At 36.6% G+C, this 21,209-nt stretch overlaps 1 protein-coding gene across 8 annotated transcripts in view; it reads right to left on the bottom strand.

Annotated features, from left to right (window-relative positions):
- The window catches only part of AGTPBP1 (ATP/GTP binding carboxypeptidase 1), a 195,029-nt gene that overhangs the window by 130,389 nt on the left and 43,431 nt on the right, over nt 1-21,209 (bottom strand). For 7 of the 8 annotated variants that reach the window (XM_024252583.3, XM_024252588.3, XM_063714267.1 and 4 more), the window contains 3 exons: nt 15,203-15,327; nt 3,227-3,294; nt 300-363 (listed from right to left, as the gene is read on the bottom strand). In XM_024252583.3, coding sequence (XP_024108351.2) covers nt 300-363; nt 3,227-3,294; nt 15,203-15,327 — 257 coding nt within the window. Of the gene's footprint in view, nt 1-299; nt 364-3,226; nt 3,295-15,202; nt 15,328-21,209 lie in introns of those variants that run through there. The other variant, XM_054520130.2, reaches the window with a different exon arrangement.

Genomic DNA, 21,209 nt, shown 5'->3' on the forward strand with positions numbered 1-21,209 from the left:
TATCAACATATTTTGTTTAATCTCATTTATTTAGAAAATAGCACACGAAGGGTAAACACAAATCACGCTGAAATTCTAGGTTCAAGGCTGTAAAATACATGGCTATGGTGTAGTCTGAGGGATACTTGAAAAGATACCAAAAATAAAGCAACAACAACAAACTATGACATTTCAGTTTCTAATTCCAATACTCAGAATAGCCGCTATAAGAGTATCAGAAAATTCCAAATAAAATGAATATGATACATTGTTGATCACTGTTTAGAAACAGAAATTAGACCAAAGAAACAAAAACTTACCAGCTGACACCAGCTCAACAAGAATGCTTAAGATATTAAGTGTAGTTTGAAGATCTTTTGTGTTCTGAAATAAATAGTTTGTTTTATTAAAACATTGTAAACTTTTGATTCCCAGACTTTTGAATCCATTGGGAACTACCCATATTTTACAAACGACCTTTCCAATTTCTCTAGGAACAAAGGTATTCAGGTTTTCACTATTCTCTTATCATTTCCATCTGTTTCCTTCTGCCTTTAAGAATTTTTACAAATCATTTTGAGTTATTACTTGCGTAATATCAACATTACAAGAAGAATCAATTTGTCATTTGAATTCCTCATCTTTCTACCAAATAGATAATAAAAGTAAATGAATCAAAATGTAAATGGCACTACAATGTATGTCTGGTGACTACTCAATCACTTAGCTGCCCTCTCAGAAGGCAATCACGTTATCAATTTCTTATGCATTCTGCCAAAGATAATATGCACACATAAAAGAAATCCATGTAAATATACACATGCATGCAGGTTTATTTCTCCAAATGGTATTGCCCTATAGGTACTATTTTGCACCTTGATATTTTACATATCAATAGATAAAGAGCTTCTTTATTCTTTTTGAGGGCTACAGGATATTTTCCATTATATGGCTATATCACCATTGTTTATGTAACCAGTCATCTACCCATGAAATATTTAGGTTTCTTTTAATATTTTGCTATTAAAAAGTTTCAAATTTAACTAAGGATATATATTTACATGTGGTAAAGTACATCTGTATAGTAAGGTAAATGCCTACAATTTCAAGGTCAAAGAATATGGGCCTTTATTTTAATAGATATTACCAAATTGCTCTCTATGAAACAATTTATACTCCCATCAGCAATGCAGAAGAGTGACTATTTCTCCAAGTTTGGACAACTGATCTAATAAGTGAAAATGTTTAAACACTGTACTTTGGTTTTATTTATCTTCTTAAAAGTAATGCTCAATCTCAAGTGAAATCTGTGTTTCTTTTCCTGAGAACTAAGCATAGCCTTTACGTGGTTTTTGAAGTTTGTTTTTTTTTTTTTGTTCCCTCCTAAATGAAGAAGTTCTTTTTTTTCTTTTTTTTTTCAGACAGAGTCTTGCTCTGTCACCCAGGATGGAGTGCAGTGGTGCAATCTCGGCTCACTGCAAGCTCCACCTCCCGGGTTCATGCCATTCTCCTGCCTCAGCCTCCCAAGTAGCTGGGACTACAGGCATCCGTCACCACATCCGGCTAATTTTTTTGTATTTTTAGTAGAGACAGGGTTTTACCGTGTTAGCCAGGATGGTCTCGATCTCCTGATCTCGTGATCCGCCCGTCTCGGCCTCCCAAAGTGCTGGGATTACAGGCGTGAACCACTGCACCCAGCCTTTAACTGAAGAAGTTCTTTACATGTCAAAGAAATTATATAAGCCAAAATACTTTTCCTCAGTTTTCCAAGTATCCATGGTGTTTTTTTCTACATCCTTTTGTTAATATAGTTGAATCTATCAATCTTTTATAGTTTCTATTTCTTCATACTTAAAAACGCCTTGTTTGTTGTAAGATTATTTTAAAATTCGTCTCTCTTTCTCTAGTATTATGATTCCATTTTCCATGCTTAAATCTTTGCTTCATATGGAATTTATTTGGGTGTGGAATGCAGGAAGTCATGATTCAATGTTACCTTTTTCCAGATAGCTACCAATCACTATTTCTCACTGATCTGAAATGCTACCTTTAATAAACAATACTAAATTCCCATATGCATTTTATTTGTGGATTTTCTATTCTGTTACACTATAGTAGTAGTCTATCTATTACTCATGCATAATTTCCAAACTATTTTAATTACTGAAGATTTCTAATGTTCTTTGATATTTAATGGGGATAGTCCCTTCTCATTTATATTCATTCTCAGAAATGTGCTTTATATTTTGTTGATTATGTCTCCCCATTTGGACTTTAAAAACAAAACTGTTAGGCCGGGCACAGTGGCTCATGCCTGTAATCCCAGCACTTTGGGAGGCCGAGGCAGGCGGATCACCTGATGTCAGGAGTTCAAGACCAGCCTGGTCAACATGGTGAAACCCCGTCTCTACTAAAAATACAAAAATTAGCCGGGCATGGTGGTGTGCACCTATAATCCCAGCTACTTGGGATGCTGAGGCAGGAGAATCACTCAAACCTGGGAAGTGGAGGTTGCATTGAGCCGAGATTGCACCATTGCACTCCAGCTTGGGCGACAGAGTGAGACTCCGTCTCAAAAAAAAAAAACACAAAAAAAAACTGTTGGTAACTTTTATTGAGATTGCTCTAAAGTAACAGAGCAATCTAGGAAGAAATGACATCTGTATGATGCTAAGACTTCCTATTGAAGAACATGAATTCATTTCTTGTTCTTAACATTGCAACTGAACAAAATACAGAATCCTGATTCTGAATACATCCTGTTGGTCCACCCAAAACTTTACACTGGCGTAGAAATTCAATTATCATTAATATAATATAGTTAACCAATATGCATAGTAAAATCACAAATGTATATCAGCTAAAACAATAAACGATAATTTTCATTTGTTTTAAGCTAAAGATTTATTTCCAGCTAATGCTTTATTTTCTATACCAACTAGAATGGCATGTTAGGATTACAATTTACAGTTATCGTTATAATCGTATAAGGGAAATATACTTCAATAGTCACCTAATACATATTAAAATATTTATACCACCATTCCAAATAGTATTTTAAAAACCTAAAATGAACTTCCATTCACTGGCTTTACCTCTAAAATAAAAATTATTACATATACATGTGTGTGTATATATGTACGTGTGTATGTGTTTCTGTGTGTATTTATACACACACATAGGCTTTTTCTTCTTCAGTATTGCTTGGCATTAGTAGTTACATAATTAAAGTGTGTCACTGATTTACCTCTAATGTTGACAGCAGAATTTCCATTCCTGTAGAACCTTTGGCTGTCATTTCTCTCCTTGTTTTCTCTGAAAAGTAGCAAACAATTTTTTTCTCAAACACAAATTTGTAAAAGTATGTATAGTTTTGTTGCATATAGCTAATAAAGATTCAACAAGTCTCCACTGGTACAGTAAACACTCTAACTTGGTTCACAGATGTTCTTCCCTCTGATGTTGCTAATTCTACTGTATGTGGACTTCGAGATTTCAGTTAACATGGCGTTCTTCACATTTCCTCATGGCTCCAGTCATGAATTAGGTGATTCCTATTCATCCATTTAAAATCTTAAAATCAATAATATAGTACAGGTGCCAGAACTAGGAGTAAGGGAGGAGTCTTACCTCATCTTCATGAGTAGAACTAGAAAACTGTTCATCAAAATGGGTAAAAACAAAAACCTACTACCATTTTCCAATATTATGATTGTATTAATACCTTTTTCTCTTTTTTTTTTGAGACGGAGTCTCATTCTGTCGCCCAGGCTGGAGTACAATGGCGCAATCTCCGCTCACTACAACCTCCACCTCCCAGGTTTAAGTGATTCTCCCGCCTCAGCCTCCTGAGTAGCTGGGATTACAGGTGTGTGCCACCATGCCCAGCTACTTTTGTATTTTTAGTAGAGACGGGGTTTAACCCTGTTGGTCAGGCAGGTCTTGAACTCCTGACCTCATGACCCACCTGCCTTGGCTTCCCAAAGTGCTGGGATTACAGGCATGAGCCACCACGCCTGACCTGTATTAATACTATTTTAAAATTCTGTATCACACAAAAATAAACAAAACTAACAAAGGGCTACTTCTGAAACAATCTGGAGACCAGATCACCCAAATGATCCTTTTCCTCTCATTAGGATTGGTTAAAAAAAAAAAAAAAAAAAAAAGCATAGATTATTTCTATTAGGTGAAGGTTTCTAGAGCTTCTCCACAATTCTTCTCCTTTGATTAACAAAAGAAGAAAAGTACATCCTAGGTCAACATTTAGAAAAGGAACTAACATTTACTATTCCATAGCTACATTATCTCATTTATAACTCCCTTCAACTCTCTGGGGAAAAAAAACTACTCTTTTCATGGATCTAAAGATTTAAGTTCAGAAAGGAGAATAAATCTGTACAAGTCGCTGAGCAAACAAGTGAAAAGACCAGGTGATCACTTGTGTTTCTGAACCCAAAACTTATAGTCTTCCAGCATTTAATGTACTTTATTTAATGTCAAACCTGAATACTAATGCCAGAAATTCTTCTAATACAGAATGACAGTGCCATTTATTTCACATTTTGAGATTTTAAGAAACACAATACAACCCACTCTCAATACAGTACATATTCCACAACAAAGTTCAAAGGACTGATACCAAATTCAATGTTCCACATGGAGATAGTCAAGGGAGTTTAAGAGAAGAACAATAGATAGTGAGGCCCTGATTAAAGGAAAATATCAACACAGATGGGAAAAAAACAAACTCAGGCTAAGCCTTTAGAATATCATACTTTTGTTCTGAGTAAATCCTGTTCAACTTCATGAATCTGACATCACTTGAAAATTAAGTTACTCTAAATTAGGAGTAAATAGAGGGAAAAATGTACTACAGAAAGGATATAGTATAATGTTATTTATGACAACTACCTATGACTAGCTACAAAATAAATATGCTGGAGAGTACATGTCATATTTATCTTAAAACAACAATCTCATGCTATCATGCATCATCTCGGGTTCAGTTAATGGACTTCGCTAAACTTACAGGAACCTTACATCTTTCAAAACAGAAACTCCCATAAGTGATATGAAGACCTAAAATAATGTTCACCAGTTCCCTGCTGCCACATTGCTAATGCTTAAAAGAATATAAAATTTACCTAGAACAAAAGGAAAAACTCATTGAGAGTAAAATTAAATTTCTCCTTTTTAAAAAGTATGTCATTCCTTCTGATAATGCAACCTATCCTTTACTTTTTCTCCAGCCCTGTTGCCTCCACCAAAAAATATTGAGTTGTAAAATAAAACATTGTTTCAAATATCGAATGTACCCTTGATGTAATATTTTAAAGGCCCCTGATTTAATATTAAAGCCAAATTATTTTTCAATATTAATATCACTACTAACAAGCCATTACGTTTTCACCTCCATGAAGTGTAAAAAAAACTCTCTTCCTTTGAAGACAGTATAATGCAGCCTCCCCTTGTTAACATTCACCACTGTTTTGTTTACACCGCACACTAAATGAAAATTAGGTGTTTAGACTAACAGTTTTCTACTCTACTCCAAATTCTGCCATGATCTTGGGAGACTTCAATGTCATTGTGGAAAATTCATTCAAATACCTAGTTCCATAGTTTCTTGACCTCATAACAAAATCCTTCCCTCTGTGCTCCAATTCATCAACCCTCTGAACGGCCATTCTCAGGACCTCAAACTGCTCTGCCTCTGATATCTTAACCTCTAATCTTCTACTTATGGACCATAACCTCCTAACATTTCTATTCATCTTTCCTTTATAAAGACTATATAAACCTCACTGTCACCTTTGTTGAAACTTCTTATCCAGTGCGAAGTAGCACTGTTTTCCCACAGTATCAGTCCCCTCCATACTTAACTTGGATTCCAAGCACCCCCACCCCCACCAACTTTCCCACCACAAACCCCGATACAGAAGTGAATCCCAAAAAGCTGAGTTCCCTACTCCTACGTCAGAGTAAAAATAACATCACAATTTAAGACTGTTAATACCATAAAATTAATGAATTCCAACCTCACCTGGGAACACAAAACTGCTCCTTTCACTTATCTTAGCTCACATCCATCACCATCTGCCTTGCTATAGCCCATAGCTATTCCAACATTTATAGTAGCCCTCAATCTTTCCTCTCATTCTCTGGACTTCTCCGAACCTACATTTTTCCTCATTAAAATGAAGCAAAGTAATGAGTTAACAAAACATTTTACTAATAACAACCAAACTCTATATGCTCCTGTACCAAAATCCTTGACAATCTTGCATTCCTTCTGCCAGTAAATGGCAGAGAGGAGCAGGAAAGTGGAGGTTAGGAAGAAATGTCTTTTCACCTATGTTCTGAATTCCATCCTTTCTACTTTCTTATGAACCTTTATCTTCAACCTCTACCAACATATCAGTTGTTCCCCCTCAACCAATAAATACACTTTTTATTATTCCACATACTTACCAAATCTTATTTTACCCTGTCTCCCCCTCTATTTCCCTCTTTTCTCAGTGAAGCTCCTCAAACAAGTACTCTATATTCCCTGTGATTATTTCATTTGCCACTCACATTATAATATACTGCAATCTTCCACCTAATCCTACCACTTGAAAAGTGCTTTTGTTGTGATCAATAATTTGTTAATAATCCAATCAAAAAGAACTTTAACCTTCCTAACACTTAGCACTGTTGACTACTGCATCTTCCTTTGGCTTCTTTAAATATAATCCTTCCCAGTTACCATAATGCTGTATTCTTTCTTCAACAGCTTCAATTATCTGAATGTTAGATTAGATTTACAGACAAAAACTTTAAAGCAGCTATTATAATAAATGACATTAAAGTAAAGAAGTACACAATGAATGAAAAGATGGGAAAACACAGCAGAGAAATAAAAACTACAAAAGCAAAAGAATCAAGTGCACACTTGAGAATAAAAGAAAAACATCTGAAATAAATTATCAGATAGCTAACTGGAAGGATGCATAGGAAAGAGGCAGTGAAACTGACAATAGAACAATAGAAATTATCCAACCCAAATAACAGAGAATTAAACTTAAAAGATAAAAGCCTCAACAATAGCTGAAAAAATATCAAAAATCTAATATATGTATAATTATACTTCCACAAGACAAATAGGGAAAATAAGGGAGAAAAAAAATTGAGCAACCAAAAATGTCCCAAATTTGACTAAAGATATAAATTTACAGATTCAAAAATCTCAGTGAATTCCAAGCAGGATAACTATGAAGAAAACTACAGCCAGTCAAACTTGAAAAGCAAAATCAAAAAAAAAAAAAAAAAAAATCCTGAAATCAGTTAGAAAAAAATCACACATAACATTCAGGAAAATGAAGATTCAAATGACAACAGTGTTCTCATTTGAAATTATGGAGGCCATAAAATGGTGGAAACACAATTTTAAGCACACTTTAAAATGCTAAAAGATGATGACGATGATGAAACTGCCAAGCCAGAATTCTATATCCAGTAAAAATATCCTTCAAAAATGGTGAAATAAATTCACTGTCAGATTAAGAAAAAAAAAATCTTCCACAGCCAACCTGAACTACTGGAAGTGACAAAATTCTGTAGGCTAAAGAGAAATGGCACCAGATCAAACTCACATCATTAGAAAAGAATAAAGAACTTCCAAAATGGTAAATATCTCTGCAAATGTAAAAACTACCTTTTTTCTTCTTAATGTCTTTAAAACACACATGACTTGATAAAGCAAAAATCGTGTTGTAATGTATATAGCTGTAGATACATATGACAATTACAGCTGAAGAATGGCAGAAAAAATTTAAGATTATACATTTACATGAAGTAACAATAAGAATCCTAAGCAAACTGTGAAAAGTTAATGACATCTAGTGCAATCTTCAAAGAAATTACTTCTTAAAAATGAAAAGAGGTATAACTAAAAAGCCAATAGGTAAATTAAAACAAAATTCTAAAAAAATGTTCAAATAATCCAAAATAGGGTAGGACAGGAAGAAAAGGAATAAAAAACATAAAAGACAAACAGAAAATAAAATTGTAGACCTAAATCCAATCAACAACTACATTAAATGTTAACAGACCAAATGCTCAAATTAAACACTCAGACTGTCAAACTGGATAAGTGTTTTTTTTAAAAAGATCCAACTATATACTGTCTACAGAAATCATACTTTGGATTCAATGACACAAAAAGGCTGGGAGTAAAAAAAGACTACATCATGCAAACAACCATAGGAAAGCTTGAAGGGTTACACTAATATCAGACAAAATAAACTTCAGACAAAGAACACTGCCAGAGATAAAGAGAAACTTTCCATAATGATAAAGGGGTAAATCATCAGGAAGACATAAAAATCACGTGAATGCACTTGATTACCTTCACCCTCTTATAGCCCTATCTAAATGTGAACAGTTCCCAGGACACAAACCTCAGCTTTCTCACTCCACATCTCCTAAGAAAACTTAATTCCACCCCCATTACTTTAACTATCAATCTGTTGGCTCTTAATCCTGTTCTTCATTCAGAACTTCTTTATAAAGCATAAGATTGTATAAGCAATAATTACAACCTTGTATTGTTGGGATTCTAATATGTATAAACATAACATGTAAATCAATAACAGCATAAAGAATGAGAAGGAAATGAAGCTATATGGGAAGTTTTGACATTGACTGGAATTAAGTACACTGCAGTACACTGTAAAAAGATGCACATTTTAATCCCTATAGGAACCACTAAGAAAAGAACTACAATTTCTTTAAGTTAGATAACACAAAAGCAGTGAAAGAATGAGAAGAATGTAAAAGACATGAAACAAAACAATTAGCAAAATGGCAGATGTAAATCCAATCATATTAATAAATGCATTAAATTGGAAGCACTAAAACACTCAGACTAGTTAAGAAACAAGATCCAACAATATGTTATCTTCAAGAAACACACTTTAGATTCCAAGGTACAAACAGGTTCAAAGTAAAAGGAATGAAAAAAGGTACGATATGCAAAGAGTAATCATTAGGCAGCTGGAGTGACAATATTATCATTAGACAAAATGAACTTTAAGTCTAGAACTATTATGAGACAAAAAGCAATATTTCACAATGATGGAAGAGGCAAACTATCAGGAAAATGAAACAACTATAAATGTATACACAGCTAAGAACAGGGCCTCAAAATACATTAACCAAAACCTGCCAAAATTAAAAAGATAAATATACAATTTAATAATATTTTAACTCCTAACTCTTAATAATTAACAGAGCACCTGGACAGAAAATCAACAGTGTATAAGAGATCTGAACAACACTATCAACTAACCTAATTGATATGTATAGAACACTTCATCCAACAACAGCAGAATATAAATCCTTTTCAAGTACGCATGCAACATTTTTCAGGAGAAACCATAAACTAAGTCATAAAACAAGTCTCAAGCAATTCCAAGGATTGAAATCAATCAAAGTATATTCTCCAGCCACAACAGAATTAAATTAGAAATCAACAGAAGGAAATTTAGGAATTCCTGAAATATTGGGAAATTAAACAACACACTTCTAAAAAAAAATATGGGTCAAAGAAAAACCCACAAAGAAAATTAGAACATATTGTTAACGGAATCAAAACAAAAATACAATATATCAAAATTTGTAGAATGTAGCTAAAGCAGTGTTTACAGAAAAATCTATGGCTTTGAATGCCTCCAGTAGAAATAAAGGTCTCAAAATAAATAATCTAGGCTTCCACTGTAAGAAAATGGCGGCTGGGCGCGGTGGCTCATGCCTGTAATCCCAGGACTTTGGGAGGCCGAGGCAGGTGGATCACCTGAGGTCAGGAGTTTGAGACCAGCCTGGCCAACACGGTGAAACCCTGTCTCTACTAAAAATACAAAAAATTAGCCAGGTGTGGTGGCAGATGCCTGTAATCCAGCTACTCAGGGGGCTGAAGCAGGAGAATCACTTGAACCCAGGAGGCAGAGGTTGCAATGAGCCAAGATCACACCATTGCACTCCAGCCTGGGCAACAAGAATGAAACTCTGTCTCAAAATTAAAAAAAAAAGAGCAAATTAAACTCAAAACAAGCAGAAAGAAGAAAGCAATAAATAAAAGAAGGAAATCAATGAAACAAAACAGACAAAATCAATTAAACCAGAAGTTAATTCTTTAAAAATATCAACAAAATTGACAAACTTTTAGCTAGGCTAGGGTTTCTTAACCTCAGCACTCTTACATTTTGGGACAGATAATTCTTTCTTGTGTTGGGCTGATCTATGTATTACAGAATGTTCAGCAACATCTCGGGCTTCTATCCAACAAATTACAGTAAGCCCCACTAAAAAAAAATTTACAACTAAAAATGTCACCAAACATTGCCAATGTCCCTGGGGGAAAAAGTAGGGCAAACACAATCACTCCTGGTTGAAAACTAATAAGCTGACAGACCAAGAAAAAAGAAAGGACACAATCAAAATCAGGAATGAAAGACACATCACTCCCTACTCTATAGAAACTAAAAGGATTATAAGGAAAGATTAGCAACAACCATGGGCCAACAAATTAACCATTTGCATGAAAATGGATAATATAAATGCTTCTAGGAAAAAAACTAAGGGGAAATTGCAAGAAATAACCATGTTCACTGTACATAAGTAGTTAACGAGAGGCAAATTACGGAAATTTATAAGTTAATTGTGTGAATAAAATGTGTTGTAGGGGTTGGTTTTTTCTATCATTTAAATACATAAATAGTATATGCTTGTTGCAACAATTTAAATGTCTGAAACAAAATTAGCTTACCTTATTCTCCTCCATTCCTATTCCATCAATATAGCTACTGCTAACAATTTGATATGTATGGTTCCTTTTATTTTTTGGCCTGGCTCATACAAATATTACATACAAATATAATGGTTTATTTTGTACAAAAATAAGACTATACATATTTTGTACAAAAATGAGACTATACACATTTACAGTCATATGAACTAAAGAAACTTGCTGTATGTAATATACTAAATTTAAGCCTCCAAGAGAGTGCATATAGTTACACATATGAACTGTATGTTTCAACTATAATTTTTTTTTTCAGTGTCTACAATAAAGTTTATAGGAACTCAGCCATGCCTGTTTCTTTATGTATCATCTATGGCTGTTCTTGTGCTAAAGGGCAGAGACTGTATGGCCCACAAAGCCTAAAATATGTCTATCTGGCCCTTCCCAGAAAACGCTAGCCATTCCCTGCTCTAAAGCAGTAGCTCTCAATTTTGGAACCATCTGGAAAGTCTTAACAATTAAGATTTAATTGGTTTGGGGTGAGCCTGGGTGTAGGGGTTACAAGAGTCCCCATCATAAATAATGTATTATTCATAATAGCTGCATAATATGGCTATAAATTTCCACTTTGGCTATATCAAAAATTACTCACACATTCTCTCAATGATAGACATTTAGGTTGTTTCTTGATCTTTGATATCACAAATAATGCCACATGAATATCTCTATACTCTCTCTAACTAGCATTTTTATTTCAGCTAAAATATATTTCTTGGCCGGGCACAATGGCTCATGCCTGTAATCCCAGCACTGTGGGAGGCCGAGGCGGGCAGATCACCTGAGGTCAAGAGTTCGAGACCAGCCTGGCCAACATGGTGAAATTCCATCTCTACTAAAAATATAAAAAATTAGCCTGGTGTTGTGGCCTATGCCTGTAATCCCAGCTACTCAGGGGGCTGAGACAGAAGAATGGCTTGAACCCGGGAAGTGGAGGTTGCCGTGAGTGGAGATTGTGCCACTGCACTCCAGCCCGGGCAACAGAGTGAGAGAGACTCTGTCTCACAAAAAAAAAAAAAAAAAAAAAAAAAAATATATATATATATATATATATATATATATATATATATTTCTTAAAGTAAAAATCAAATACCAGGTGCTGGGTCAAATACCAGGTGCAATTTGTTTTAGTACACATTGCCAGATTATTTTCCCCAAGTTTGTAATAATTACTACACCTCCAACAGTGTATGAGAGTACCCTCTCCCCGTGCCTTCAACAGCACCAGACATTGTCATTCTAATTTCTGTCAATCTGACCACTGAAAGATATCTTTGTTGTTGTTTTCATTAGCAGTTCCTGAACTGTAAGGGAGTAAAGAAAATTTTTGTACATTTCTTGGTTGTTTGCATTTCTTCTTTCAACTATAAATTCCAAACTTTCTCTCCCAGATGGATAGCTAACTGGATTATCCTATAAAGGATGGGACAGTCTTTCACTACCAACTTATACTGTGTTGGTTGGCTAATCCTAGGCACTATAAACAGAATCACTATATTACACACCCCAAGGGACAGTCTTCAGGAGTTAGACCCCAGTGGTGGCTGAAAAGGTGGGAAGAGGGTCATTCTCTGATAGCGGTAGGGTCAGGAGTATTTTCAGTGGTGAGGAGTATTTTCAGTGGTGGGAAGAGGGTCATTCTCTGATAGCGGTATGGTCAGGAGTATTTTCAGTGGTGGGAAGAGGGTCATTCTCTGATAGCGGTAGGGTCAGGAGTATTTTCAGTGGTGGGAAGAGGGTCATTCTCTGATAGCGGTATAGTCAGGAGTATTTTCAGTGGTGGGAAGAGGGTCATTCTCTGATAGCGGTATGGTCAGGAGTATTTTCAGTGGTGGGAAGAGGGTCATCCTCTGATAGCGGTAGGGTCAGGAGTATTTTCAGTGGTGAGGAGTATTTTCAGTGGTGGGAAGAGGGTCATCCTCTGATAGTGGTAGGGTCAGGAGTATTTTCAGTGGTGGGAAGAGGGTCATCCTCTGATAGTGGTAGGGTCAGGAGTATTTTCAGTGGTGAGGAGTATTTTCAGTGGTGGGAAGAGGGTCATCCTCTGATAGTGGTAGGGTCAGGAGTATTTTCAGTGGTGGGAAGAGGGTCATCCTCTGATAGTGGTAGGGTCAGGAGTATTTTCAGTGGTGAGGAGTATTTTCAGTGGTGGGAAGAGGGTCATCCTCTGATAGTGGTAGGGTCAGGAGTATTTTCAGTGGTGAGGAGTATTTCCAGTGGTGGGAAGAGGGTCATTCTCTGATAGCGGTATGGTCAGGAGTATTTTCAGTGGTGGGAAGAGGGTCATTCTCTGATAGCAGTAGGGTCAGGAGTATTTTCAGTGGTGGGAAGAGGGTCATTCTCTGATAGCGGTAGGGTCAGGAGTATTTTCAGTGGTGGGAAGAGGGTCATCCTCTGATAGCGGTAGGGTCAGGAGTATTTTCAGTGGTGGGAAGAGGGTCATCCTCTGATAGCGGTAGGGTCAGGAGTATTTTCAGTGGTGGGAAGAGGGTCATTCTCTGATAGTGGTAGGGTCAGGAGTATTTTCAGTGGTCAGGAGTATTTTCAGTGGTGGGAAGAGGGTCATTCTCTGATAGTGGTATGGTTAGGAGTATTTTCAGTGGTAATGCTGGAGTAGGGGTTCTAGGTTGTGACACAAAGAAGAGTCTACAGTGGTAGGAACAATGGACAAAAGTGTTTATCTATAGGTCTGAAGGATTCATTTTCTTTTGTTTTTGTTGGGTTTTTTGTTTGTTTGGTTTTTTTTTTTTGAGGAGGAGGTATTTCATATGCGAATGCAGTGAATATACCTGGCACATTTAATTTTGCACTGATATAATGAACACTCTTGTTCATTAGTTGCCTTAGTTGATAAGTACAATATTTCCAGAGCCTGGAATCCAATACAGTGGCTTTCTTAATTAAAAGGTACAGGTATTTTAAATTATGCAAGAAACAATGGGGTGGTATCAACTATCCTCCAAATGCATGGGCTACATGGAAGGAAGTTATCAAAATAAATATAAGGGTCTATGACCAAGAAGAAGGGTTAATAGACACTGAGATCTTGAAATACTAAATGACTGCCAAACATCTTATTTGAATGACCTAAGCCTCCAGAATAATGAAATTTTAAAAAATTAAATAAAGATTATAATTATTAGACCTTAATTCTAACAGAAATACCTTTTATGTGCACTGTTAAATATTAAAGTAGCTGCTGGTTTTCTCTTATTCAAAAAAAAAAGAGTGTGTGTGTGTGTGTATGTGTTTGTGTGTTTTTTAAATCATGCAGTTTTTAGTCTCATCAAAGTCCTTTTTACTATCTATTAAGGTAATTACATGGATTTTATTTGACCTGTTCAGATAATGTTATACTGATATATTTCCTGATATCTTGCATTCCTGAAATGTGTTCTTTAACAATGATATTCATATTTCCATGTATAGACTTTATTCCCTAAAGTTTTATTTGAGCCTTTTCACATTATGTTCCTAAGTACAAAGTCAATACTATTTGTGTACTCTGTCAGGGTTTTGATATCAATTTAGTACTATTACCATCATAAAATATAAAAATGTCTAATTACAGATGACATTTATAGAACATTTTAAACATTCTTTTTACATGCTTCTCATGTAAATCTCATGACAACCCCGTGATATTTGTTACCTCTACTTCAGAGATGGTACAGCTATTATACATCCTAGAAATTCAATAACTTCCCTAAGGTACCCAACCACTAAATAGTAGAGCTTGAATTTCAAAGTGAGGACCCCATAATAACCAATATTCTATGCTACTTGATATCTTTTTGCCAAAAATCTATATCAAGTAGCACTGGAATTAGGTACTATTTGTAAATGGGAGGGTGGTAATCATATATAAGTAAAATTGTAATCATTATTAGAAACTATGCTTTGAAGATCAATTTCCTCCAAAGTTATTCAGTTTTCCACTCGAGTCAATTTGAGAAAGTTTGATTTTTTTTTTTTTTTTTTTTCATGAGAGGAGTCTTGCTGTTGCCCAGGCTGGAGTGCAGTGGCACGATCTCAGCTCACTGCAACCTCCACCTCTCGGGTTCCAGTGATTCTCCTGCCTCAGCCTTCCGAGTAGCTGGGACTATACGTGCATGCCACCAGACCCGGCTAATTTTTGTATTTTTTAGTAGAGACGGGGTTTCCCCATATTGGTCAGGCTGGTCTTGAAACTACTGACTTCATGATCTGCCCACCTCAGCCTCCCAAAGTGCTGGGATTACAGGTGTGAGCCACCATACCCGGCCTGAAAGTTCAATTTTTGTGGAAAATCATCCATTATTAGAAGTTTGAACATTTTTAGCATCCACTTTTAAAGAATTAAAAAAGCATTTCAAAAACAAAGAAGAGATCAATGTTTACCTTGACTCTGAGCCAGATGAAGAATTTTTGATGTAACATATCGGGCAGTGTCTGATTCTGAAGGTTCAGCATTGATCTTCTCCAGCTGAGCCAGGAGTCCCACGATCCTAGAATTATTGGTAAGGCTAAAAAGAACGTAGAATGTTAGGGCACATTCTAAATCAATGGTGTAAATTCAATACTATAACCATCACTGTTTAAAAAACAATTCTACTCTTTTAAAAACAGTAAGCATTTACACGTCGCACTTCCTTACTCTGTTCTATAGCTTAATATTGTTAAAATTCTACTGACTTAAGTGAGAAACACATTCTATTTCAGAAAACCACAAATCACAGATATCCCTTCAATCCTGTTCAGTAATCTTACATCACACCTGGAAAGTTCACCTTTCCACTCTCAAAGACTTTTTACACTTACTCTGCTCTCCTCAAAACTCTGATAATCCTTCTTCTCGTCCGACTCCATTCTCAGTTAGTGCCCTGCTTCATAACTGGTATAAATCTAGCAAGAATACACTCACTTTCCTGTCACCAGATCCTTAAGCCTACCTATCCTCCACCTATGTTCTTTCTTCCCTGTTCCTATTTATCATACAAATATTTGTACATAGGCTGGGCACAGAGGCTCACACCTGTAAATCCAGCACTTTGGGAGGCCAAGACTGGTGGATCACTTGAGGTCAGTTTGAGACCAGCCTGGCCAACATGGTGAAACCCATCTTTACTAAAAATACAAAAAAATTAGCCAGGCGTGTGGCGCATGCCTGTAATCCCAGCTACTTGGGAGGCTGAGACAGGAGAATTGCTTGAACCCAGGAGGCGGAGGTTGCAGTGAGCTGAGATCATGCCATTGCACTCCAGCCTGGGCAACAGAGCAAGACTTCATCTCGACAAAAAAAAAAATTGTACATACGGTACTGATCTAGGTGTTGTCAATATAGTATAAACAAAACAAGCAAAAACTCCTGCCCCGCATAGAGTGTACATTCTTGTGGTGAGAAACAAGTCAAATAAGTAAACATGTACATTTTATATGTCAGGTGATGGGAAGTACTATGGAGAAAAAGCACATTGGGGGAATAAAAAGTGCAGGGGGAGAGAGACAATTTTAGACAGCATGGTCAGAGAAGACCACTGAGAAGGTACCATCTAAGAACAGGCCTGAAAGAAGTAAGTAAGCAAGCCATGCAGATACCGGCAATAAGAGCTGTCCAGAAAAACGGAGGCGCAAGCTCCTAGATCCCTGGGCAGGAGCAAACCTGCCATGTTCTATGAACAATGAGGTGGCCAGTGTGGCTGGAGGAGACAGTGAGGAACAAGGTCAGAGTTGGGGGTAGGCATGGGAGAGAACAGAGAAAAATAGCAGATTGCTTAGAGGCTTGTAGGCCATTTTAAGGACTTGCTTTTACAATGAGTGAGATGGGAAATTTTTGAGCAGAAGAGTTACATGTTCTCACTTTTAACGGGCTCTATTTGGCTGGTACATTGAGATTCAAAGAACAATCCACTCATACACTTGCTCCCAGCCCCTTTCATTCTCAAAGTACTTGCTTTCTCTTTCAATTATACTTTCTCTGATCCCTCATCTATCTTTCCCCTTCAATTAATCAGACTTGTAGGCACACAAGTATGACCTAGGAGCTCCTACCAGCTGTTTCTCTGATATTCCTCCAAAGTATGTACTGCTGTCTCCATTTCCTCACAGATTGTTCACTTTTCAAACCACCAGGTTGCCTTCTGAACTCTGAGATCTCCCAAAAGCCTCCTGTGGTCACTTCTAACCCCAACATATTCACATCTCTGCACCATACAAACCAGTTATCTCCTCTTTTCTTAACACACCTTCTTCTTTGGGATTCAACGACTCTATACTCGCCTGATTTTCCTCCTCTTGCCCCTTCTTTGAGATCCCCTCTGACACACCTCTAGACACTGACATCTCCCCCGACAGCTCTGTCCCAGCCCACTTCTCTTAACTCACTACACTTTTGCCTTGAGTAATCCCATCTAATCCCACAGCTGTAATTATTATCTGTATGCTGCTTGGCTCCTACGTTCAATAGAAGCCTCAACCTCTGATAGCTTCACCAACCTAACGAGCCCAATATAAAACTTCTGTTCCTCCTCTCAACCTAGTCCTCTTCCAATCTTAACCTTCACAAATTCACATGAATTCAGTTGAAGGTTCAACATAAATATCTAGACTCCCTTTTCCACACTGCAACCCAATACAAGCTGTATCTGAAAACATCTCAAATCCATTCACTTCTCTCCATATCTGCTATATGACTACCCACATCCAAGCAATCATCATCTCTCACAGCCTAGTGACTAGGCTGCTTCCCTTCTTGGTGCCCAATAATCCATTTCCGCAGAGTAATTTTTTTTAACTTTTATTTTGAAGTAATTATAGATTCACAGGAAGTTGCAAAAATAGTAGACTGGTGCTTTGTAACCTTCACTCAGTTTCCCCAATGGTTACATTTCACATAACTATACGACAATATCAAAACCAGGAAAACCGACACAGTTGCCACTTTCCTGTGAGAGCCTCATGGTCGGCCTGTACTGGGCCTTGGGTGCTCAGGGGCCCCTTGTTTTATCTGGTTCTTAAATGTTTGTTACCACAGAAAATAAAACTAAGCTAAAAAAAAAAAAATGCTAAGGGTACCTGAGACCCTTTCAGCAAATGTGCAAGGCCAAAGACAATTTTCATAAAAATACTAACACATTATTTACCTTTGACACTGTATGGACATTTGCACCGATGGTCCAAAGGCAATGATGGGTAAAGAGTTGGCATTGCAGCAAAATGAAGGTAGTTACACCAAACTGTTCTAATAGTCAGTGCATTTTTCACCACCATGAATTTGTAGTTTAAAGAGAATGCCAGCTTCACCCATGAGTGTACATCATCTTAATATTCTGTGTGCATAAAAACATTTCTGCTGTACATTGAAATATGATGGTTATCTTGGGAGAAAATACATGCAACTGTCTGAATGACAAGGTAAACTAGCCACTTTTTTCCAAAGAATATCATTTTTACTTCAAAAAAACGATGGACAAACAATGATTATTCAGACTGGGATATTTCGTCAGACATTTTCTTTCTTTTTCTTTTTTCTTTTTTTTTGAGACAGAGTCTCACGCTGTTGCCCAGGCTGGAGTACAGTGGCGCAATCTCGGCTCACTGAAACCTCCATCTCCCAGGTTCAAGCGATTCTCCTGCCTCAGCCTCCTGAGTAGCTGGGATTGCAGGCATGAGCCATTACACCCAGCTAAGTTTTGTATTTTTTGTAGAGATGGGGTTTCACCACGTTGGCCAGGCTGGTCTCAAACTTGTGACCTCAAGTGATCTGCCTGCCTTGGCCTCCCAAAGTGCTGAGATTACAGGCGTAAGCCACCACACCTAGCCTTTGCCAGACATTCTCTTTTCATGGAGATAAGCAAAGCGAGCCTGTCATTTCAAAGGAAACAACTAATAGATTTGTTGCCGATGATAAAATTTGAGCTTTCAAGCAAAAATTGGAATTTTGGAAAACACTGATCTACCATAATGACCTTGACAGTCTCTCAATATTTAAAGAATTTCCTCATAAAATCAATGGTGATATTAACAAATATAATTTTTTAACATTGTGTAAAAAATGTGTCAACCCGGTTGGGTGCAGTGGCTCATGCCTGTAATTCCAGCACTTTGGGAGGCCGCGGTGGGCAGATTGCTTGAGGTTGAGAGTTCGAGACCAGCCTGGTCAACACGGTGAAACCCCATCTCTACTAAAAATATCAAAATTAGCCAGGCATAGTGGCGCACATCTGTAATTCCAGCTACTTGGGAGGCTGAGGCAGGAGAATTGCTTGAACCCGGGAGGTGGAGGCTGCAGTGAGCCAAGACTGTGCCACTGGACTCCAGACTGGGTGACAGAGCAAGACTCCGTCTCAAAAAAAAAAGAAGTATCAATCCACATTTACAAGATTGGCATAATTAAATCAGTACTTTCCAAATGACCAATGCACGGTGTTACAAAATCAGACGTGGGTAAAAGAACTATTTAAGTGTAAGATAGACCAACAGATTTTAATGTAACAGAGTACAAAAGTTCACTAATATGGTTTCAGATTCCACATTGTAACTAACCTATACGACACTACCACTTATCAAGCTTTAGTGTAATATCAAGGAATATCTATTTCAATTTGAATCTCAAATAATATGGTTTTATTTCCAAAGCACATTTTCATTTAAAACTGTTTGTTCTACATTTTAACTATGACTTTTGCTTTGATCACATTTTTACTGTTTTTCTCAAAATAGTGAACACACGATTTTATTTTCCTCCACCATAAATCAAAGGACAGCAATCTAAAAAGTCTACTAAAGTACTCCTTCCTTTACTATATATTTCTATGTGAACCCAGATATGTCTTCTTCGTACCCTTCAACAATACGACACACAAAAAAAAATGTATGTGTACATATATTTACACATAACATGTAAACTCAGAAGCAGATAAGAGAATCTGTTTTCTATTAAGCCAGACATTAATAAGATCCGCAAAAATGTAATAAAATATGCCACTCTTCCTACCAAATCTATTTTGTTTAGGAAAACATAGTTATTTTTAATGCAAAAACATTATATGTTATGCAGTGGGTTTATTATTTTTTAAATGAATTGATAAATATTTGTAATATGATAAATTGTGGGTCTTAATTTGTTATACGATAAATATCAACAGATAAAATAATCTGCATGAACAAAAGTTTTTTGGAGCATCATTAACTTATAATAGAAAAAGCTTCTAAAGCCAAAAAGTTTGAGAACTGCTCTTTTAGGCTTATCTTGTACATTCAGTGATCTTGATCTAGTTCTTTTTGGTGAGAAATGATATATAAGTCACCACAATCTGTGTACTACAGAGCAAACACATCTTTTTAAACATTTCTGTAACCCAGATTTGAGAGAAATTTGCATTCACAGAAACCAACAATCTAAAATTTAATAACTGACCATTTTGTTTTTCGTTATTTTTCTTTTAAAAGGTCATCTGTTATTTTTTTCAGCAATTAATAAAACATCTATTCAAAAAATTCAACATGCAATTCACAAACATACAAAACACAGTGAATGGAACACAGGTCCTAAAATTAAGAGCTTGCTTTGCCAGTAACTCTGACTAGTTAAAATTAATTACACCAATTAAAATAAATTTACCACTACAAAAGAAAACTTGCATCTTAGTGATTCCTTTGTGAGAATCAATCTTTTCCAAATGATAGATGGATAGATGGGTAAATTTTTTAAAGGCAAATAAATGGAAATAAACAGTTAAATCAATTTATTTTTATTTTTATCTACAGAAGGAAAATGGAACAAAATTATATTCTAAGCCACTTCCCAACTCAGCTCTAAAATTTGTAAGACTGCTGGTTGACACTAATGTTGAGAGTCAGAGGGTGAACACCAGAGGGCAGCTCTACCATTTGACTACATTTTGGCTTTGGAAAATCTGAGGGCGGTGGGACGCAAATGTAAGAAAAAAAGCTATACATGAGCAATCTGAGATACTACACTGCAAAGCAGAGGAATGTTAAATAAAGACACTTGGAGGAGGAAACGTATCTTCCCCACCTAACCCTTTTTTTTTTTTTTTTTTTTTTTGATAAAGAGTCTTGCTCTGTCGCCCAGGCTGGAGTGCAGTGGCGCGATCTTGGCTCACTGCAAGCTCCGCCTCCTGGGTTCACGCCATTCTCCTGCCTCAGCCTCCCGAGTAGCTGGGACTACAGGCGCCTGCAACCACGTCCAGCTCATTTTTTTGTATGTTTATTCAAGATGGGGTTTCACTGTGTTAGCCAGGATGGTCTCGATCTCCTGACCTCTTGATCCGCCCGCCTCGGCCTCCCAAAGTACTGGGTGGGATTACACACCTAACCCTATTTTTAGATGCATCAAAATAAGGCTGAGACCAACTTTGGGAGGTTCCATTTGTAATTGTCAGTG

This window comes from Pongo abelii, chromosome 13, assembly GCF_028885655.2.
Source record: "Pongo abelii isolate AG06213 chromosome 13, NHGRI_mPonAbe1-v2.0_pri, whole genome shotgun sequence".
In the NCBI taxonomy this organism is placed as follows: Eukaryota; Metazoa; Chordata; class Mammalia; order Primates; family Hominidae; genus Pongo; species Pongo abelii.